The 22811-nt window shown below is 40.0% G+C and overlaps 1 protein-coding gene across 1 annotated transcript in view; it reads right to left on the reverse strand.

Moving 5' to 3' along the window:
- Positions 1-22811, reverse strand: part of SMYD3 (SET and MYND domain containing 3) — a 735177-nt gene that overhangs the window by 467060 nt on the left and 245306 nt on the right. Inside the window, exon 7 of the mRNA XM_011955728.1 lies at positions 2402-2417. Within this exon, the coding sequence (XP_011811118.1) occupies positions 2402-2417 (16 nt within the window). The remainder of the gene's footprint in view (positions 1-2401; positions 2418-22811) is intronic.

Raw genomic sequence — 22811 nt, forward strand, 5'->3', positions numbered from 1 at the left:
TCAATTCTACCCCATTTCCAGGGATGTAGATTGCCATTTCACAGAGCACCAATAGCCTTATCTGTATGCCTAGGAGTTGTCAAGCCTCTCTTTTACATAGGTTGGGCTTAAGTTAACTAAAACTCCTGATTTTTCCCTCCAACTATTGATAGGGACAGGGGCAGAGAAATTCTAGGCAGAAAATGGTGGTCCCCAACAAAACCCCACCTTCAAGCCTGAAACCATGGCCCAAAGTAGAACTTACAACCCTGTTTCCCTGCTTGAATGTTGCCTTTTCCAAAACCACCCATGGGCACATCCCACCCACCCATGTGCCTATCAAAACCCCAGAACCAGCCAACAGAGAGAGGAGAAGCACCTGGACATCAAAGACTGAAGCTGTCTTCAGTCGGAGAGAAGCAGCTTGACTTCAGAGGGACAGCCTAATGGGGTAACTCTGGAGAACAATCTGGCCAGAGATGACCGGACTTCACGGGTAGATTATCCTCCTGCCCCATCCCCTTTTCAGCTCACCTTGCCACTGAGAGCCACCTCTGTCGGCAATGAATCTCCCCGCATTTACCATCCTTCACTTCATTCGTGTGACTTCATTCCTTCCAGATGCCAGACAAGAGTTCAGGAGCCACGAGTGTGAATACAAAAAAGCTGTCACAGTGACTCTTTGCCCTCATTAGTGGAAGGCAGCTGCCTCCCATGAAAAGGCAGAGGGTCCACTGAGCTGTTAAGGCAGAAGCCGTCCACGGAGAGCAGAGCTGTAACGCTCCCTGTGGGGCTTCTGGGGCCGCAGGCCCTCCCAGCCGCCAGATGTAGCTGCGGGGCCAGCACAGAGTTGGCTCCTGCCAGCGCCCAGAAACCACTCACCCAGGCTCCTACACTCGCTCACCTGCATGCCCCGTTTCGTGAGGGGTGGAACACAGCAGATTCGAGTGAGTGGGGTTCACGGCCGGTGCTGTAGCGGCTGGCTGACTCCACTTCCCACCTTGTTCACTCACGCACTCCCTGCTGTGAGGAGCTGAGAGCTGCGGGTCAGGAAACAGAACACCCCTGTTGCGAGTCCCACGAGGGTGTCAGGGCAATATACTGCTTCACTATTGCTGTTCATTCGATTCCAAATATAATGACATCTAAATGCAATTTTTTGGCATTTCTGTTCCTCTAAGCCCAGCCTTAAATTTAGATGATGAAAATCTTAAATTGTCCCAAATGGATGCTACCTCCTTCCACATCTGTTGACTAGGATACTGATGGTAGTGGCCATTCCAGACGACCCACTGCTACCATCACACCAGCTTCGGCGAGGAGGACTGGCTGGGCCTCCACACTCCACAGAGCAGGGAGAGACCCGCCCCTCGCACCGTCCCATCTCCCCGACCCGCCATGCAGCTGCAGACCCGGGCACCTGCAGCCTCCCAAACCACCGCTGCAGACCTGGGCCTCCCACTCCACGAAGCAGGTGGGAGCCCCACCTGCCCGGGCACAGCTGCGGCTGACCAAACCACAACTGTGGCCCCAGACATCCCTGCACTTTGGGACGCCCAGGAAGGCCCCCCACTGCCCTCACAGTCTCAGAAATGCCTGCTCCCACTGCCTGGCTGCTCTCTGCTGTCGGTGCCCACTCCGACCTCAGAGCAAAGTCAGGGCTGAGTCCGGGCACCAAGAATAGCAGCAGGAGGCAGACGGCTTCCCGGGCGGACGGGGCCAGGCCACAGTGAGGAGGTCGGGTCACCAGTGAGGCCCCATTGTCAGGTCAGGAAGGGCCTGAGGGCTGGGGGCCGGGCTGCCAGTTCTGGGGCACGGAGTGGGAACTTGTAGTGCCTTTTCTGGGCTCGCCCATGGCCGCCCATGGACCAATCAGTGTGAACTTCCTCCCCTCTGAGGCCCGTAACGGCCCAGGCTCAGTCAGAGCTGAGCAGACATTGGGATGACCAGCTGCAGCGAGGACCTACCGGCTGCGGAAAGGAGCTACCCACTCCAGGGTCTCCTCTCTAGACTGAGAGCTGCAGAGATGGGACTCCCAGATGCAGAGGGGCAATCCACTCCAGGGCCTCCTCTCTGCTGAGAGGACAGAGAGATGACGGGATGACCAGCTGCAGAGAGGAGCTATCCTCTTTGCCTAGAACTGCAGATGGCGGGACAACCTGCCTGCAGAGAACAGCCTCTTACTCCAGGGCCTCCTCTCTGCCGAGGGCTGCAGACAATGGAACTAGCCAGACAGAGAACCTACCCTCTCTGCTGAGAACTGAACAGTTGTTGGGGTGACCTGCCAGCAGAGGGGGGCAACCCTGTCTGCCAAGGAGCAGAACACTCGTCGGGACATCCTGGCTACGGAGAGGAGCTGCCCACTGTGGGTCTTCTCTGAGCTGTTCTATTGCTCAGTAAAGCTCCTCTTCATCTTACTCACCCTCCACACTGCAAACCTCAATCTTCCTGGTCACAGGACAAGAACTCAGGACTCACCAAATGGTGAGGCTAAAAGAGCTGCTGTAACGCAAACAGGGCTAAAGCATGCCCCTTGCTGGCCACATTGCAGGTGAAGAGGAGAGAAGAGCTGCAACCCTTCAGGTAGCCCAGACCTGGGCGCTCCCTGAGCCAGGGCTCTGAGCCCCTCTTTGGGGCCCTGTGGTTCCTGACATCTCCAAGTTTCCAGGATGTCACCACATTCCCCGGTGCCAGACAGGAAAGCTGCTTGCTGTGCACCTGGTCCAGCCACAGAGAGCTGGTGCTCATGAAGCACCTGGAGCTGCCCACACCACAGCAGCAGCTGGTGTGTCTGACTGCACAATGGGTGGACCCCACATTTGCTCACACACACCCCTCACCACTCCGTGCCTGACTCCAGACTCCCTCAGAAGCATGGGATCCAGGCTGGCAGCATGAGCTGAGTGCAGCCTGCCAGGGCGAGTGGGTGGAACAAGCCCAGCAGGTCCCAGCAAAACTCAGGCAAGGGCACCGCCAGCCCCAGGTTTCCGACCAGAAAAGTGGCACCCCAAAGACTCCATGATAATATGATTTATATCCTGTTATATTGTCTCATCACAATTCGCGTAGGGTTGATCTGCTATTTTGACTGTTTGTGATGTTTTGGCTAGCAGCTGAACAGATGGGCAGTTTTTCTTCAGTATGAATATTTGCCAACAATTGGAAGGGTGTAAAACTCAATCTCAAAGAAACCCAAACATAACTACAAGGAGTCTATCAAACAAAATATCCACTGCTGTATTCAGAAATCCTGTATAAAGTGACAGCGAATTAAAAGAACACTTTGGTAATGTGGTCAAATTAATGCTACTAATAATCATAAAAGAACTTGAAATTTGTATAGGTATTGTGTTCATAGTCATCTGATTCTCATGCTCTAAGAAATAGATTTGATAGGTATCATTACTGACTTTATTACAGATAAGAAATAAAGCACAGAGAGATCCATATTACAGAAAATAGACTGAATTCAGAAATGAGAACAGGATTTCAGCCAATATGTGCCTCATTAGCTGTGTAATCTAAACAAGTAACTTAATTTCTCACAGCCTCCATCTCCTCATTTGAATACAAGCACAATAAGACCTAATTCACAAGGTCCTTCTGAGAATTATATAAAATATATAAAAGTTACCAGCAAGAGCACCTGTCATTGAGTAAGTTTTTAATGAATATATCCTTCCTTAATTTATGAAATCCCGCTTGACAAGAAGAAGTCAAAACTTTTATCATTACTCCTTTCACAAAGGAGTCAAAGGTGACTTCAATTTAGGGAAAAAGAAAAGTTTAGACCTAAAACATTAATATAAACTGAAGGATGCAAAGAACTCAATGTTCTGCAATCACACTTCAGTGGCCTCTCATTGTCTCCTGAAGAAACATACAGGATATAATGAGTGGGTCACCACACAGTTTAGAAGGGGCAGAGTTGTCCTACAGTAATAACCATGGTACATTTGATGCTAAATCTATATGCGCTAATATTGTAATTTCACATCTAATACATGGATATCTTTCCAATGAAGTCAGTTTATTCCCTACAGCATGAAGACAGACAAAGTTAGTTTATTTCCTATAGCATAAAGATAGCCCTTGACGTTCTGTCACAGATTTCCTGTTTCTGAAATCAGTAATTTGTAGATTCCTTTCTGAAGCTTCCAGCAAAGAGCTTTAACCATCTGCCCAACTCCTTTGATTCATGGCAGGGAGGGGAACGGAGGTCTCTTCAGGAAAGAGTCTCCTGCACCCAGGGGTGAGGAGAAAAGTGGTCATAAGGAGGACATGGGGCTACAGAGGTATTACCACTCACAACTGTTTCAGTGAGCCAAGAAGACAGCAGTGTTGCCAGATAGTGAGGGTGTTCTCAGAATGCTAACAGGACTTGCTGATGAAGGGGATGGTGGTGGGGGATGATAGAAAGAATTAATCAAGGGTGATGCCTTGATTTTGGTCCTGAGCACCTGACTGGGGGTAACTACTGAACTGGAAGAGACAGAGGTAGCCTGAGTCTCCTGCAAAATTCAGACGCCTTCCAATTTCCATAATTTTAGTTTCTTGTTCCTGGATCTCTTGCTTTAGGGAGGCATATGGTACCTTACAAAGTCTTTACTCATTTTGGCATCTTATGTACAGACTGAAAATGGAGTCAGTGTCACCAGAAGGGACACCTACCACTCCTTGCTTTTCTTACGGACCTACGACTACACTGTAGGAACTGAAGGTACACAAAGATTTGACCTAACCTTAGAGTCACTTTGTAGGACTATTACCCTTCTCTGTTTTCCTCCTTCTTCATTAATGTTTCCCTTACCTGACAAGCACAGCTGGCTGGAATTAGGTACACTAAATGGTCCTTTCCAACATGGAATACTTCAGTAATTACAATATGCTGGAATCACTAAATTCTATAATTTCATTTGGATGAACTTAATCACATCATAGCACTCAGTCTGGCTTATTTTCAAAATCAGCTTCGATTATAAACTAAAAAGAACTGAAGGATTCTTTTCATTTTAAAGACTTCTCATCTGTAAGAGGATTTAGATTCTTTTATTTACAAGCATACTTCCGAGCATCTTTCATTCTACACATGGGTTTCTTTGGGGGTTCTGTTTTTCCTTTGTTTGTACACTGCCTACCAGAGGGAACAAGGCTGGCAAAAGGACTCTCTCATAAAGCTGAGAGACAACGGACAGGTAAACAAATAAGTGAACAAAAATACTTCAGATAATGCTAAATCCTCCAAGGAGAATATGATCTAGTAGATGTAAGGGGAAGCTCCTTTAGACTGAGTGGCCAAAGAGGACCTTTCTGGGGTGGGGTGACATCTGAACTGTGACCTGCAGACCGAACAGGAACTGGCAGCTGCAAGGGCTCTGTTTGAAAATGAACTTGATGGGTTAAAGGGACAGAAAGGCCAGTGTGGCTGAGGTGTGGTGAAGGGGATGTATCCAAAGTATAACAATACATCACAGAGGAAACCCAGGGGCAGATACATTAGTACTGAAATAGCATAAGGGATTCACACGGTATTCTAGGTGTAATGGAAGTCGATGGAAGGTTTTAAGGGAAGGTGCAGGGATTATCTAACTTATATTTTAAAAGGTCATTGTGGGCACTACTGAAAAAGATGATAGACAAGCAGGAAAGGAAGAAGGAGAAAGGACAGAAAGAAGACCACTGTGATTGCTCAGGCAAGATATGATGTTACGTTAGACGATACTGGTGGCAAAGAAAGCAGGGGAAACAGACTTTAGACACATTTTAAAGAAAATGTTAATAGGACTTGCTAATGAATTCAGTGGTGATGGGGGTAAGTGACAGAAAAAAAATTAATCAAGAATAATGACTAGATTTTTGTACTGAGCACTTGACTGGGGGGAATTATTGAGGTGGGAAAAATAGAAGCAGGAAAAGGAAGATGGCAGAGGGAGCTGAGGAATCACGAGTTCTGCTCTGGCTATGTTGACTTTGAGATGCTTCTCAAATATCCAAGTGAGGATGGCCAGTAGATAGCTGGACATACGAATTAGAGCGCAGTATAGCAATCAGGGCTGGAGGCACAATTTTTTTTAGTATATTGGCATCAAAAAGGGTATTTAAAGTCATAGAAATAAATTAGACTCCTTTAAGGAGAGGGTTTATTTAATGAGAAAGAAAGGAGAAGAAAGCTCAGGACTGAGCCTTTCATAATTTAAAGGTTAAACAGAGCATCAACAGCCATCAAAAGATGTCAAAAAGAAATGGCTAAACCGAGGGAAAAACAAGAAGAGTGTGGAGTAGTACGAGCCACGATAGGGGTCAGTTATGTGGAAGACTGATGAAAAGTAAAAAAAAAAAAAAAAAAAAACAGAAAAGACACCAGATTTGGCAAGACTAAAGGTCTTTGGTAAACCTTATTAGAACCATTTTAATGAAGTGTCAGAAAAGAAAGTCCCATTAGAATGGACTGAAAAAAGAATGGAAGGTGAGGAAGAGGGGAGAAGGAAGAGACAATAACTATAGAGCACTCTTTTCAGAAGTTTTGCACACGTGTGTGAGAGAGCTAGAGCACATGAGGGTGAGCCTGCACCCGCATGCACTTAACACAGGTGACAACAGAAGTTACTGAAAGAAAGACACGTCTCTGGAGCATCTTTTATCATCTCCCTTCTTTGTTTTCCTCTTCAAGTCATTCTGCTGAAGCTCCTGAATAAACCATATGGATCTACAACACACATACATCTCAGATCCAGTATCTCTTTTGTTCAATCTCTCCATAATATTTTTCTGTCAAATCTACACAGAGGTTTTGGGGAGGGATTCATATCAACGATATTCTTCATTTTTATAAATGTGTGCAAAATAGTAGCATTTGATAAATATTACAAGGTTCCAAGGCCAGACGTATCTCAAGGGACACAATACAGAAGATGTAAGACGCTCCTCTACCCGGAAATGGCAGAAACTTCATTATGAATTCGATTTCCAAACTATTTCCCATAATGAAGGGCAATGTATGATCTAGTCACCTTTGACAAGATCGGTTTCCCTAATATGTTTATCTGCTCTTTTTCACGCTGTCTCCCAGACTGTTCTCGGAAGTTTCTTCTTGCCTAAAATAAACTTCCATACACCCGCTCTATAAACCCGAACTGAAAGTGTAGCATTTTTATCTTCATAAATGTTTTGGACACTATGCTGACAGAAAAAGAAGAGGAACTAAATGACCTGTGAAAGCACCTGTTAGTTGCTTCATACTGATACTGAATTTCTAAATGTATTATAAATGCATTTCACAGCATTCCATTAACTTGTCAGAGGACTTTCTTTTCCACTAAGCACACTTTGCATGAATTAAATATCATTATTTTAAATTTACATAAAGACAAGTTAAAGACAAGGCTATGTACTACAGACTTATTTAATCTACATGAGACCTAAGATATATTTTCATCAATGAATGGCTGTGATAGAATAATTATAAATTACAGAAAATAAAACATTCAGTTAGTGGTATAGTTTGACTAGAATTGATTTTTTGATGCTGATTATATAACTCATTAACCTACTAAAACGTTTTCAGTCAAGTCACTGTAGCATTTGCCACCCTTTGTGTTAATGTTTACACAAAAGATCGCACATTTTTGATGTGTCCACTTTCCTTCAAATATGGGTTAGAGTGGAACTGGGAAACAGAATCATTTCCAGTCTTTTTACACCACTGTTACTTTGATTTTTAAATCTACATTTGGAATAAAGAGCCACTCTGCTCCAAGAATATCATACTAACCTCTGAATAAAGTGGAGATGTGCAAGTACTCCAAAAAGACAACAGAATTAAATGTATTTTCTATGAAAGATATTAAAACCAAAAGTATTTAATAATTTTCATTATGAACTTTAAAGCTCAAGAAGACCTTATAAATCATCTAGTTCATCTTCCTTGGTTTCAAAATCTGCTCTTGAATTTATTTAGCATTATTAGATTATTAGATGAGGTTATTTATTCTCCCTAATTTTAATATTGATAATTAATCTTTAGTAAATGCTGGTGATTTTTGACATATTAAATTCTATACCTCAACAATTCAAACAGTCTTCGATCATGAAGAATATTAACCTAGTCCAACTTCCCATATATTTCATAGTCAAACGGTAGACCCTGAGGGGAAGCGGGGAATAATTTCATGAGAACACATCACAATACATGGTTGGATGTACTTTTCACATTTTCTTCTACTAGAAAACTAAGTTTCTGTTTTCGGAAGTGCTGGCTATGTGTTCTACCTGTCTGTGCTTTCATTTCAGCTCATGAACTGCGGGGCCCTCAGGAGGATTAAAGAAGACAACTTTGGCCGGGCGCGGTGGCTCATGCCTGTAATCCCAGCACTTTGGGAAGCTGAGGCAGGTGAATCAAGAGGTCAAGAGATCAAGACCATCCTGGAAAACATGGTGAAACCCTGTCTCTATTAAAAATACAAAAAATCAGCTGGGCGTAGCGGCGGGCGCCTGTAGTCCCAGCTACTCAGCAGGCTGAGGCAGGAGAATCACTTGAACCCGGGAGGCAGAGCTTGCAGTGAGCTGAAATTGCACCACTGCACTCCAGCCTGGGCGACAGAGCGAGACTCCGTCTCAAAAAAAAAGACAGCTTTGAGCGGTGGATGAAACTCCGTCCCCATCCTAAGATTCTGGGCTGGAGAACTGGGTCCCATTAGCATCTTATTAACAGTTGGAACTTGAGCAGATCACTTAACCTCTCCAGCCACTCTACCTTTATGTATAACATGAAAATAATATTAGTTTATACATAATTATTCAAATAATTTCCTAAGGTCTCATCAATCTCTAAAAATCTATGATAAATATTTTCATAAATTAGATTTGGCATCACATGCTATGTTATTTACATTTACCTAACACCACACACACTTCCTTATTTTATTTTTTTCTTTTTTTTTTTGAGACAAAGTCTCACTCCATCACCCAGGCTGGAGTACAGTGGCAGATCTCGGCTCACTGCAACCTCTGCCTCCCGGGTTCAGGCAATTCTCCAGCCTCAGCCTCCCAAGCACCGGGGATTACAGACACAAGCCACCACGCCTGGTTAATTTTTGTATTTTTAGTAGAGATGGGGTTTCACCATGTTGACCAGGCTGGACTCAAACTCCTGACCTTGAGTGATCCGTCCGCCTCAGCCTCCCAAAGTGCTGAGGATGCAGGCATGAGTCACCGTGCCTGGCCTCACATTTCCTTATTTTAATGTTTACTTCAGAAGGCCCTAAAGCAGGGCAATTCAACTGGCTTCCATGTTTAATTATCATTAAAAGTTTATCTTATAGGACTCTTGGGATTGTGTCCTTTTTAAGACAACACAAAGTTTATAGAATAATGGACTGTGTGTCACTCCTACCCGAGGCTCCAACATTTTGAGGCATAAGAAAATCAAGTAACTGGTTCTTATTTCCACTCTCCTTTGTTGCCTTTTTTAGCAATAGTTGGTGGCACTGGCCCTGATCTCTTTCCTGGTCTGTTGCCTATAGACCAAGCTGACAGCAGCATAAAACCCGAAACAGCCATAACTTTTTAATATCTATTAATAGATACATTTCATGGTAGCTGAAGTGACAATCTAGGATCCTTTGATTAAGAAGTTCAAAATCTTTATTCTACTGCTCTTCCTTTCTGTATGAGTTTCTCAGAGAAAACAAGTTGTTTCCAGCAGCACCATCACTTTATGAAAAAATCAAACCTCCATCATCTAAATAAAATGTTTTTTCTAAAAAAAAAAGCCTTCTTTTTTTTTTAGTAGGTATATTATTTTTAGATACTTCCATTGCTTTAAGAAGTTCTCATCATCCTTGGGACAAAAATCAAAACATCTTTCAGATGACAAAACTCAAAATGAATAAATAGATAAAGTGGAATTTTTGAGCCAACTTTTTTTACACTTTCTTATAAATTTTGAAGCTACACTTCACTTCATTTAGACCATGAATAACAATGTAATGGGCTGTAACAATTTCTACAAATAAAGCTACACTACGTGTTTCACCATTCACTAAGGATGACTATTACTTTAAATGTTCGATTAGTTCTTCATTTATTTTAAAATTATATTCATTATAAAAACAACGTTAGAATATTACCTAATAAATTTTCTTTGCTCACCTTCAAAAATTCTACACTATCGTTCTCTTGAGAAACTCTCCATTTGGTTTTTGTTCCTCATCTTATCATCCTGCAGTAATTCTTTGAAATCTACTTGTCTTACTAATTCTAAAAAAAGGGATTAGTGTCTATTTAAATCATATAATTAGTAATAACCTGTAGAATAAGTTTGTGATAGAAGGTGTTACATTGTTTCAGTCTACCTGCCACTGAACAAAATAATACCAATAATTTACTTAATCCTATTGAAATTAAAATTTTGAAACTCTCTTTATAGAAGGATAATGCTTACAATTGTCCTTTATCCATCCTCTAGAGAAGATGCAAAGTTAAACAATGCGCTATCATAGTCTGTTTTTGCTGTTATAATAAAATACCTCAGACTGGGTAATTTATGATAAACAAATTGGCTCACAGTTCTGGAGGCTGGGAAGGTGCTGGTATCCAGCAAAGGGCTTCTGACTGCGTCATCTCGTGACAGAAGACAAGGGTCGAGATACAACAAGGGGGGCTGAATTCACCTTTTACATTGACACCAATCCCACCCAGGAGGGTGGAACTCTCACAGCCTCATCGCTTCTTAAAGGTTCCACCTGTTAATGCTGATACAGTGGCAATTACATTTCAACATGCATTTTGGAGGGACAAACATTCAAATCACAGCACATGCCTTTCAAGTATTTTGAGGTGTTCAGAAAATGGCAAGATACTAGAAGTATTTTAATGTCTTCCTAAAATATTAAACCTATAACAGACTTATATCTACCTTCAGCTCTAAAAATCTGGGCCTTAAAGATTTTCCCAAGTGTTAGGCAGGTGGACCCCAAAAGTGAGGCACAAACTTCACATTATCCAAACACATGACAACTTTTAATATCACAGTATTTAAATGCTAATCTGATAAATGTGTGAAGATCTTCTAATCTGGTAATTCACCAAGCTTTTAGGAACCATGACTTTTCCTAAAGCCATGATCTGGTTTTCCTCTGAACTATGTGCTATTCTGTATATAATGCTCGACATTTTTACGATTGCTCCAAGTGATCAATTCATTAATTCTCAAACTACATCAATCTTTTTTTCACATGCAGGGAAACAAGGCAGAAAGAGAAAGAATAGGCCATTTCCCTTTAATCCGCACTTGCCCACCAGAAAGATTTAGTTTGCATAAACACATTCAAGAAAATAAGTGAACATACATTTTAAAAGAAGTACATAGGAAATGACAACCTAAGGAAAATGGAAAAGGGAAGAGACAACCAGGAGTTAGGCTAGAATGCTGCAGTCAGTCCAAGGTACCACACAGGCTAGACTTGAACTCCTGGGCTCAAGCTATCCTGCTGCCTAAGCCTCCAAGTAACTAGGACTACAGTCGCACACTGTCAGAACCTGCTTGTTGGACTTATTTTTATCAAAGAATAGTATCATAATCCTAGTGCCTCTCTTGATTGAGAAGAAATTCTCCCAGAGCAGAACTGTCCTATAGAACTTTCTGCAATAATAGAATCTTTTTTATCAGCACCATTTAATACGGTAGCTACTGGCCACACATGGCTGTTGAGCAGTTGAAATGTGTTTCGTGCGAGAGAAAGACTTAATTTTTAATTTGATTTTAATTATTTAAGCAGTCAAATGTGGCTACGGGTTACCGTATTTGATAGTGCAGTTCTAATACATACGTAGAGCAAATCACAGCAAATCAATTTCTCTCACGTAGTATCTGTCTCAGTTACTCAGCTTCCTAACTTTGACAGAACTATTTATCATATGATGCACATATTCCACTAAATACTTCCATTTAGGTAAGTCTCTAATATGTTCTATCCCAGAGAATTTTTCCAATTACAGACTTAGTATACTCTCAGCCAGTGAGTTCTGTGGGTTGCTGCTCAGCATGGTATTTGATGTGCTCAGATTCTTGTCTTCATCCATTCCTGAGAGCAGTCTTTTATTCTCTACAACTATCAATCATTCTTACTCTTCTCTCTCATCCCAGCTGACATGACCCTTTCAAAGAGGTACGTTTTCTCTTGTTTCCTGCTTTTTTGATTTAGCTGTGGACACATGGAGAGTGTAATAAACAGGTTGTCCAGCAAGGAGCTTCTGTAGTCACTGGGCAGTAGGTATCAGCATCAGCAATAGATCCATATAATAAAATAAGTAAATATATATCCCTACTATATGGAACAGTGTAATACATAAAAGCATGTAATATAACAGATTTTATGCACCAATAATTTTTTACAGTATTCAGACAAGTTTCTACATAGTAACTATAAACGACATGTTAAAAATTATTTTCTGGTCATTGCTATAATGTACACACACATTCCAATGGATACGCAGAAGAAAGAAATGTCTTTAAACTGCAAGGGAAAAATCAAAACAACATCACGAAACACTTCATAATATCCTAGAGATAACATCTCTTAAGTCATCTGGGGCTCCAGTTGTTCATCAGAAACAGCACTTGACACAAAAAGCCATGGTGTGAATGATAATCACTGCCTTGGGTACAAATCTGTACAGATTACATGCATGATCCAATATGAGCCAACTTCTCACAGCAAATCAATGTTTCAAAAGGAAGGGCACAACCAGTGTTGATTTTATGTTAAGGAGAGGAAATCAAACGAAAGGGGGAAAAGTGACATGAAAATCCTTATGCTCCAGTTTAGTTTTTCCTTGGGAGCACTGAAGAGATTTTAGGAAATGTAGCCTAATTTTGCTACGGTGACAGTTGGAACACTTGAGATCACAGTCCAGGAGAAGCACAGCATCCATTCTCTCATTGCGGCACTTTGATCCTTTCCGAGTCTAACCTAAAAGCCATAGTTTTTAATGCAAATGAGAATACACACATTGAGATTCGGGAATAATTAGAACATCTATATTTATAATAAATCCAATGCCTCATTCTTCCTTTGGAAGCTCTTTTGTGACATGAAGCTTACTCAGTGGTTAGGGGGTTAATGAATGAAATGGATCACTGGACTGAAAATAAAAATCACTATTTAAAAAGAAGGCGACACCAGGAGAATTAGGCACTACATAATACTGTAACCACTGAGAATTCTCAACAGTAAAATAAAGCCCTGTAGTCCCAGCATTTTCATTAGTTTTCCAGTAGTGCTGGATGCAGTGTGAATTTCAATGAGGTGGGAAGCAGTGGCTGCTCCCTTTAAAGAACATATAACGCACACAGGAAAGAACATATACCATATACCTCACAAAGGAAAGAACATATACCAGATACCTCACAGAGGAAAGAACATATACCATATACCTCAAAGAGGAAAGAACATATACCATATACCATGCAGAAGAAAGAACATATACCATACACCACGCAGAGGAAAGAACATATACCATATACCTCACAGAGGAAATAACATATACCATATACCTCACAGAGGAAATAACATATACCATATACCTCACAGAGGAAAGAACATATACCACATACCTCACACAGGAAAGAACATATACCATACACCACACAGAGGAAAGAACATATACCATATACCTCACAGAGGAGAAGCACTCCTTCAGTTCACACTGTGATGGCTATTGGCCTATCCATGCCATTATGTATTTTACATTTGAGTATCTTAAAATATTTCATATAATAGAATATTACATTTTACTTGCAAGAAACGCTAATCACCTAGCATAATAAACCATGCTACACTGTAAATGTTAATTTAAAAATAATATATGCAAATCAGTTACAGCTAGACAATAAACCTCTGTAACTACACAATTTGGAACTAGAATTATATATTGTATTTAAATATATCTATTTAAATCAATTCAAAAGCAACATAAGGAGTGACTAAAACCTGTACAAAGGAAGGAAAATCAGGTTATTACCCATGAGATTGCTTCAGTTCAAAATGAGAAAGCAGGAGTGGGTGTGAAAATGCACAGATTACTGAAAAGTGGAATGTAGCCTTAAACCAAATCTTACAAAATGGACTCATGTTTTACTTTGCATTAGGTTCCTATTCTCCTAGTATGAAAACTAGTAGGTCTTTTGAGCTACTAACTTAGTTAAACTAAAAGTCAAACATTTCACTAATAGACCTGCCTCTAAGTATAAGGTTGAGGCAGAAGGTATACAATCATAGAAGGAAAAACATGAGTTAACAGAGCTTTCCCCATTGTAATTGGAAAGTGTCATAAATCCTATATTAGTTTCTGACCTAACCACCCTATATTTAGTCATTCCAGTTCCCCAAAATTGAAGAATTATTCTCAATTTCTACTGGAATATAAACAACACATCACCTTCTAGCCAGATAACTATGTCCTTCCTAAACATGTTGCAAAAGTGTTATCCATTGTGGAGAATGTAGAATTATAAAATACAACCCCACTCTCAAGTTACTTATAATCCGGTTAGGAATACATAACTATAAAGATAAACACAGTTGTGGGTCTCCGCTGGGCAACAGTAAGGCTCTGCAGGATGTCTAGATAGACAGGCAGGTAGACAGACAGAAAGACATCTCGGGTGAGCCATCTGCAGCTCACAGGCAGTATCAGACTCACAGTAGTACCACTTCAAAAGAGAGCTTCCCTCCCCAGCATTCCGTATGCCCCACGTTATGCTAGAACCTCTATTTGAGTTTTTCTTCTAGAGCAAATTCCTAACCTCTCCTCTAGGAAGGGGAGGGCTGGGGAAACAGTCCTTGGGGGCTTTTCAAGGAGTTCACAGACCCTTGCAAGCTCTCAGCTCTCTCTACAGCTGTGCTGTCCATGGAAATCATGAGCCACTGAGTGGTTACTGGGCACCTGAAGTATGGCTAGTGCAACTGAGAAACTGAATTTTTTATTTAATTTAATGAACTTGAACAGCCACATACGGCTAATGACTACAATACTAGAAACAAGATATAAAACATTTCCATCAACACAGAAAGCACTACTCCACAGAGGAAAGACTTATTATAATTGGATATATACATTCCTGAAAAACGTGGTATATAAAATTTTCGAACATGAGGGCTCATAAGGCAGAACACTCAAACCCCATACAATATTATAACCAAATCCCTAAAAAAGTAATAATCCCAATTTTTAAAACTAACACCATTTTTAAAAGACATTTAATTCTTAATAAAGAAATATTACAATAAATAACTATACATTTAATCATTTATTTATGGATAAATGAATGAATGAATGAATGAATGACAGGGTCTAACACTGTTGTCCAGGCTGGCGTGCCCTGGGGCAGTAATAGCTCACTGCAGCCTCAACCTCCTGGGCTCAGGCAATCCTCCTGCCTCAGCTTCCCAGTAGCTGGGATTATAGGCACATTCCACCACACCTGGCTAATTGTTTAATGTTTTTATAGAGACCGCATCTCCCTGTGTTACCCAGACTGGTCTCGAATTCCGGGGCTACAGCAGTCCACCCACCTCAGCCTCCTAAAGTGCTGGGATTACAGGTATGAGTCGCTATGCCCAGCCAACTATACGTTTAAAAGTTAAAGTAGCTTGAAAGAAGGTTGTAAGAAAGGCATCTAAATTCTGAAAATGCACAAAGACTGGGAATAACTATGACCAAACCAAACAAGAGACAAGGGGTCTCGGGCTCACTGTGTTCCTCCATTCCTCCACCTTGCTGGGCTGTGCTGGTGTTGACCGCACTTTGGATTTAGCTGCTACTACCTGATAAAGAAAACCATTAATACATCAAGAAAAATCACTCAATAAACCAAAGAGGTGGTCACCTTAACAGCATCCCCCTATTTGTCAATTCTATGTGAATTAATTCTTGTGATAGAAACATGAGTAGGAGCAGAAAAGACTTCACTGGGCACACATGTTCTCTATGTGTGTTCCCTCATACTCCCTGATATAACTGGTCACAGCTCCACTCGCATCTCAGTCTATCAAAACAACTATGCCCGCTGCTCAAGGCTTTTCTCAGTTGATACCTTCCCCTTATTAAGCCTTTCTGTATCATCGCCCCCAACCAAGATATGAGGAAGACAGACTTTTTTCCCCTAAAGATATTTTTACTCACACTTCACATTAAATTTAACACATACTTATCATGACTGTTTTATTAGTTATTATTAGAGGTGGCTTAGGAAGGCTGCTGGATATTCAAGGGGGAAAACTAAAACTTGCCAAGGCTTTGTAACATCTCTTCCGGCTGGATTTTAGTCCTAACTCTGCCATCAGCTTCCTGGTTAATCTCAGGTAAGTCACTCCCTCCCCGATTCTGGGCTTCAATCTCATTTTTCAAACCATATTTATTATTGTAACTTTTAAATGACTTTTTAAAAGCACCTGTAAACCTCTAGTATGTATGGAACTTTAAAAAGTTGAAGGGAGAATAGCCTTCTAGACTTTTTGCCACATGAATATATACAAAAGCATTTTACACTGAATTAGATCATGCCATCCATACCATACTGTGCCTTAGTTTACTGAAATCACTTAAAACTTGATTTCGGTGCACAAAGAAATCTCCTACAGTTGTTCTACCTGCTGCAGTATTAGGAAAAAAAGTAATTTAACAATCCCCTATTGATTAAAGTACTATTTAAATGTTTAAGCTTTTCTTAAAACTGGGAAAGTAATACATGCATTTTTTTTAAGTATTGAAAATTTTCCTTTTCCTAATACACTCTTTCCTGGGTGATAAAATTTTCTAAAGAGTATCTTCTGTTTTTTCATTCTTCTGATAGACACTACTGGGGTTTCTTTCTCTGTTTTTAAGACCAGGTCTTGCTCTGTTGAGCAGGATGAAGTGCAGTGGCACGATCTTGGCTCACTGCAGCCTCAACTTCCTGGGCTCAAGCAATCCTCACACCTCAGCCTCCTCAGTAGTTGTTCTTGTTGTTGTTGTTGTTGAGATGGGTATCGTCTTGTTACCCAGGCTGGACTCAAACTCCTGAGCTCAAGCAATCTGCCTGCCTCAGCCTCTGTAAGTGCTGCGATTACAGGAGTGTGCCACCACACCTGGCCAGGTTTCAAGAGGCATTCCTATGTTTATTTCTTGATTTTTGTTATAGCATTATTTTACACTGCCAGTGTTTATTTTTGGCATAGTGTTTTTTTTTTTTTTGAGACGGAGTCTCTCCTTGTCGCCCGGGCTGGTGTGCGGTGGCGCAATCTCCACTCACTGCAAGCTCCGCCTCCCGGGTTCCCGCCATTCTCCTGCCTCAGCCTCCCGAGTAGCTGGGACTACAGGCGCCGCCACCTCGCCCCGCTAGTTTTTGTATTTTTAGTAGAGACGGGGTTTCACCGTGTTAGCCAGGATGGTCTCGATCTCCTGACCTCGTGATCCGCCCGTCTCGGCCTCCCAAAGTGCTGGGATTACAGGCTTGAGCCACCGCGCCCGGCCCAGTGTTTATTTTTAAGCCATTAAATTCTATTCCATAACTAGATCCCAGTCCTCCGTGCTTTCTCAGCTGATTTTTGGAGACTGAGAATCAACAGGCAGCATTTACCATATTATAATTATATGTCTAATACTCACTGTAGAACTAAGTATTGTGGAACAGCTCCACAGAGGAGGAAATGCAATCCTACGCCATTCAGCTTCTCCTGTTTGAAAGAAAATATCCCAAGAGTCAAGGTCAAGTAGATTTCATTTTAATTTTTTTGCTTTTCTTCACTTTACCTGCAATTCTCACACCTCAGATTATCTTCTTTCTTGGATTCCCCTACCATTTCATTGGAGAAACTCCTCACATATATTTTTTCATATAAGAAGCCTAGATAATTATGTAATAAATAGCTTTGGTTCATGCATATTTGAGTATCATTGCCTTCTTACTTAGCAAATAGCTTTGGCTACATGAGATTTTTGGTTCAAAGTTATTTTCTTTCAGAACTTTAAAAGTACTGTTCCATGATCTTCTGGAATTAAATGCTGCTTATGAGAAATTTGATTTTAGTCCAGTTCCTGTATGTTTTGTCACTTATTTTTTTCCCTCTAGGGGAATATGTAGGCATATATATTTTTTTATTCCATGGACTTCTAAAATTTTACTAGGAATAATTGAGTTTGTTACTTTTTTAAATCATGTGATCCAATACATAGTGAGCCCTTTCAATCTGAAGAATGACAAGGTTTTTTTCAGCTTTGTGAAGAATGCTTTTATCATTTCATTGATTATTTCCACCCCTCTATCTTAACTATCACCTGCCTCTGAAAATCCTATTAGAAAGACATTGGTCTTCACAGATCTTAATCCCCAAATCTCTTATTTCCCAAATTATCCATTAATCAGTTATACTGTATATTCTACATAGGAATATTCTGGGCGGCTTCCTGAACTTTCCTTTCAAAAATCAGCCTTTGGCTAAATCTATTTTATTTGTTGGCCCATATATCAAATGTTCTATTGTGCAATTGTTGTAATTCTTGGGAAAAGTTTTAACGATTTCAATATTGTTTTGAACCTTACTTTGAAAGGTTGGTGTAGAAATAATTCTTACTTGATGGACAAAGAACACAAGAGATTGAGAGTTAAAATCAGAAAGAAATTACATTCTAGAGGTTTTGTAAAAGCTGGGGGTTTTTTTCTTATTTTTAAAAAAATAAATAAAAGCCAATCAATCTTTGTTGGGCATGGTGGCAAATGTCTATAGTCCCGGATACTTGGGAGGCTGAAGCAGGAGGATCGGCTGAGGCCAGGTGATTATTTTTATATATACACACACACACACACACACACACACACGAGTCCCATTTAAAAAATGTTTTATTTCATGAATATCTCTTGTACATAGGAAACTGTCACAAAGCACTTTCTTCACCTTTTACTGCACTCTAAAAATAGACTATACATAAAAGAGGTTAGTTACAGTTCCCGAGTCCGCTACTCACCACTCATTTCCCGTACCTAAAGGAATCCAAGGACAGTTAAATGCAAATTCATTGTACTTTTCGCCTTTTTGAGTGACCCTATTTTATAGGTATCTTGGGTCTACTTGCACATCAGAATTTTCCATTCTGAAATGCTGACTCAACTCACTAGAGAGAAGGATTCTACTTGTGAATGTGGAAAAAAAAATCCTGACTTTTTAGATCATTTTCCCTATTCACTCTGGATAATACCACTGTATAAATAGGATTTGATGCATGCAAAGCAGCTATCTGAAAGGATCGGTAGTATATACTAGAAGTACTTATTATAGTATTTGTAAACGCCTTATTAATGGCAAAATAGCATTGAAACCATCAAGGTATGTACCCCAGCTAACTCAATTTGACAGCGAAAGATGCTATGTCAGTCTGTTATGGCAGATATAAAACATATACCATAAGAGTAGATCCTTGGCATATGTAATCAAAGTTACTTTTGCTTTATATTTTCTAGTTGTATAAAAAGGGGATAAGAAGCACTCCTAACACTGTTTTCACTGGACTTTTTCACAGTGCCTTCTGTTGCCTACTATAAACAGTTAAATATATCTTCTTTTACGATCTAGCTACAACAGTTTTCTGTATATAAAAATTTTTCCACTCTATCATGAATTGGGTTTATATGGACTCCATCTAAACATTATTCATGAATTATTCTGAACACATACAAAATGATACCCCAATGGTCTTCAAAATGCTGAAGTTTTAATTTTTGTTAATTCTGCTATCAAGCCAGGCAAAGCATTCATCTCAGTGAGGCAGCCTGCCTCTTAGGCATCATTAATGTTTTAGACTTTCATAAATTTTACTATGGCTAAATAGACCAGGAACCTGAACTCCATAGAGTTCCTAAAAGAATTCAGCAGCTACTGCCTTTTTTTTTTTTTTAAGTTTTATTTCCAAGATGAAGTTTAAAAATAAGAATAAAAACTGGAAACAGGCCAGGCGTGGTGGCTGAGGCAAGCAGATCACTTGAGCCCAGGAGTTGCAGACCAGCCTGGACAACATGGCAAAACCCTGTCACTACTAAAAATACAAACATTAGCCGGGTATGGTGGCACATGCCTGTAATCCCAGCTACTCGGGAGGCTGAGGCACAAGAATCTCTTGAACCTGAGAGGGAGAGGCTGCAGCCAGCCAAGATTGCGCCACTGCACTCTAGCCTGGGTGACAGAACGAGACTCTGTATCCGAAAACAAAAAATAAAACAAAACAGAAATACTGGGAATAAAAGTATTTTTGAAATACATAGATCCTCTTTTATGAAGAGGCAGATATCTCACACTTAGGAAATCTCAACCCTAAAAGAGAGAAATGAAATTTCAAATTTTACACATCAAAACAAAAGCTAAAATACTTCAAAAATAAGAGATTTTTATCTAAGAAATTAAAATTTCAGATTTAACATGGAAAATATCTGAAAAATGTTGCGATTATGAATAAGCCTTATGACATTTCTGCATCACTCTTGACTTATAGACCTATTTCCCTAAATTAATATTCATTCTACACCAATGAACCACTAAAGGCCTTGTTCATCAAGATTCCAGAGGTGATTTCTATTCATATTTTGCTATGAATACATCAAACGGTATGAAGAGTTAGTTTTTTTCCATTTCTGTAAATACAAGTTTAATAAAATACAACCACAGATAACACACGAGGCCAATGTCTCAGTCAATTACCAACTTAGCCATGCTTTCCTATCCAGGAAATTAATTTGTTGTTGGTGACAGTCGCGATGAAATAATTTATTTACTTATTTTTCAATTGGTTTCCATGAAATATTTGCTCCAGTTTGTTCCATGTAGGTGTTGAAAAAGATTCCAGTATTTTGTTGTTCTTATACTAGGACATTGAGTTCTATCAGACAACGATCTTACTTTTCTTCTAGCTGCCGGAAAAGCCACAGCTAAAGTTAACATTCAGTTGCGGTGGAAAACTTTCTTCTCTTCCCCTTTACTACCTAACTTTTGCCTTTGCTCTAACGGTATGATCCTTGTTCTTACTGTACCTGTAGTTTTATTTTAAGCAAGAAGTGAGGACTCTGGACACTGCTCTAGTTATTCAAATGAGATTCTATGTGGAGTATAAAAACATATTTTTCTACTGGAAAGTGAGTCTATTTGAATAGCTAGGGCTTCTGTTGTAACAGAAAGGGTACCAATCCCAAGTAATGCAATTTCTGAAATGAAGTCATTATCAGAAGTAGAGTGCATTATTTCAAGTGAGTAAAACTTATGAAGAATGAATTGTTCATATTCTGCATTATGTAGGTATCTGTTATGGTCAAGGAAGCTTGAAGCTTCAAATTCATAAATAAATTACATCAAATGCAATAGGAATACCACCTACTGGACACTTTATAATATGCATTAATAGTATATTTATGATTTTATTTAATTTCTAAAACGGCCCTATGAAGTTATTTTTAGCATTTTCATTTTACCTATGTGGAAACTGAGCCACAGAGAAGATGCCCAAATAACAGTATTTCTGCAAAAATCAAAACCCAATTTGCCTGACTCCAATATGTACACTGCTTAATATAGTTATAGTCTCACATAGGGATGAATTCAATTATTCAGATAATTAAAATGTCTTTTAAAAGAAAATAATATTTAGCACATTTCTTGGTTAGGTATATGTTAAAATACCAAGATACACATGGAACTACTAAATCAACTAAGACTCAATGCTCTTTGTAAACAACTCCCTTATTAGATCTGAATGTTACAGAATTGGAAACTTCATTTGGCACCTGGTCTGAATCCAGGTCGCTACTCTGTAGTCAGCTGTGTTGTATGACTTTGCACTGAGCCCCAGAGGAACCACAATGAAAAATTAGCTGCTCAGTATAACGAATTGCCAGATGCTGGACTCGAGTAGGTAATGACATTTCAAAGTATGTGTGCAAGCACAGAAGGAAATTCTGAGGTCCCAGATCTCAAACTTTATGTGTTATAAGCAAAACGCTAAAATCTCAAGTTCCCTTTTTGAAAATTAATTAAATACATAACTTTTTGTTTGGCAAAATGCTTCCTAAAGTAAATAGAAACAACAGTTAACACTTTTTATTTTCCAGCTAAGAGTCACTTATTGCCTTCAAAAAAATAAATTCTCCTAGTAGATTATAAAATTTGCTTTGAAAAATTTTGGAAGACTTTTATCCTTAAAAAATCCAGGTAGTAAGAGAACCTGGATAAGCATTGCCTGGATTAGCGAGCTGTTATGAGAAAACACTATCTCAGCAGTAAGTTTTCATGAGTGACGAGAACATACCCTTTCCTGCTTCACTCTCCCCTACCACCAGAATCCCTCTTATCACCTTGCTGAAGCCAGCGGTTGCAGAGATTCATTCTGTTGATGCAAGGCTGGGTCTCAACTGAAATAGTTAACAGGGAGAGAGCATATCTCTTTTGAAATTGTATTTGGAGTAAAAGGTTCAGATACTGAGTCACTGATGAGGTGTTTGGGGGAAATCGTTTCATAAAACTGAAAAACAACCATAAGAAAATAAGGTTGGAGCCAATATGACAAGAACTGATGATTTAACGATTCTGCCCAGACTGTTCTGACCACATAATCAAATCATGCCCTCTAACCAACACAAGACATACAAGGAAAGTCTGGTCACAAAACAGATGCTGGCCTCTGACACACTCATTTTTGGATTTTGAAGGGATTTCACAAGATTTCAAATCTGCCCAGATCATCTCAAAATTGTTTACTTCTGAACTTGAAATGTCTCCAAATAGAGACTTTTTGGAAAGTCATTTGGGCAGGTC

Source organism: Colobus angolensis, unplaced genomic scaffold (assembly GCF_000951035.1).
Source record: "Colobus angolensis palliatus isolate OR3802 unplaced genomic scaffold, Cang.pa_1.0 Scaffold40, whole genome shotgun sequence".
Taxonomy (NCBI): Eukaryota; Metazoa; Chordata; class Mammalia; order Primates; family Cercopithecidae; genus Colobus; species Colobus angolensis.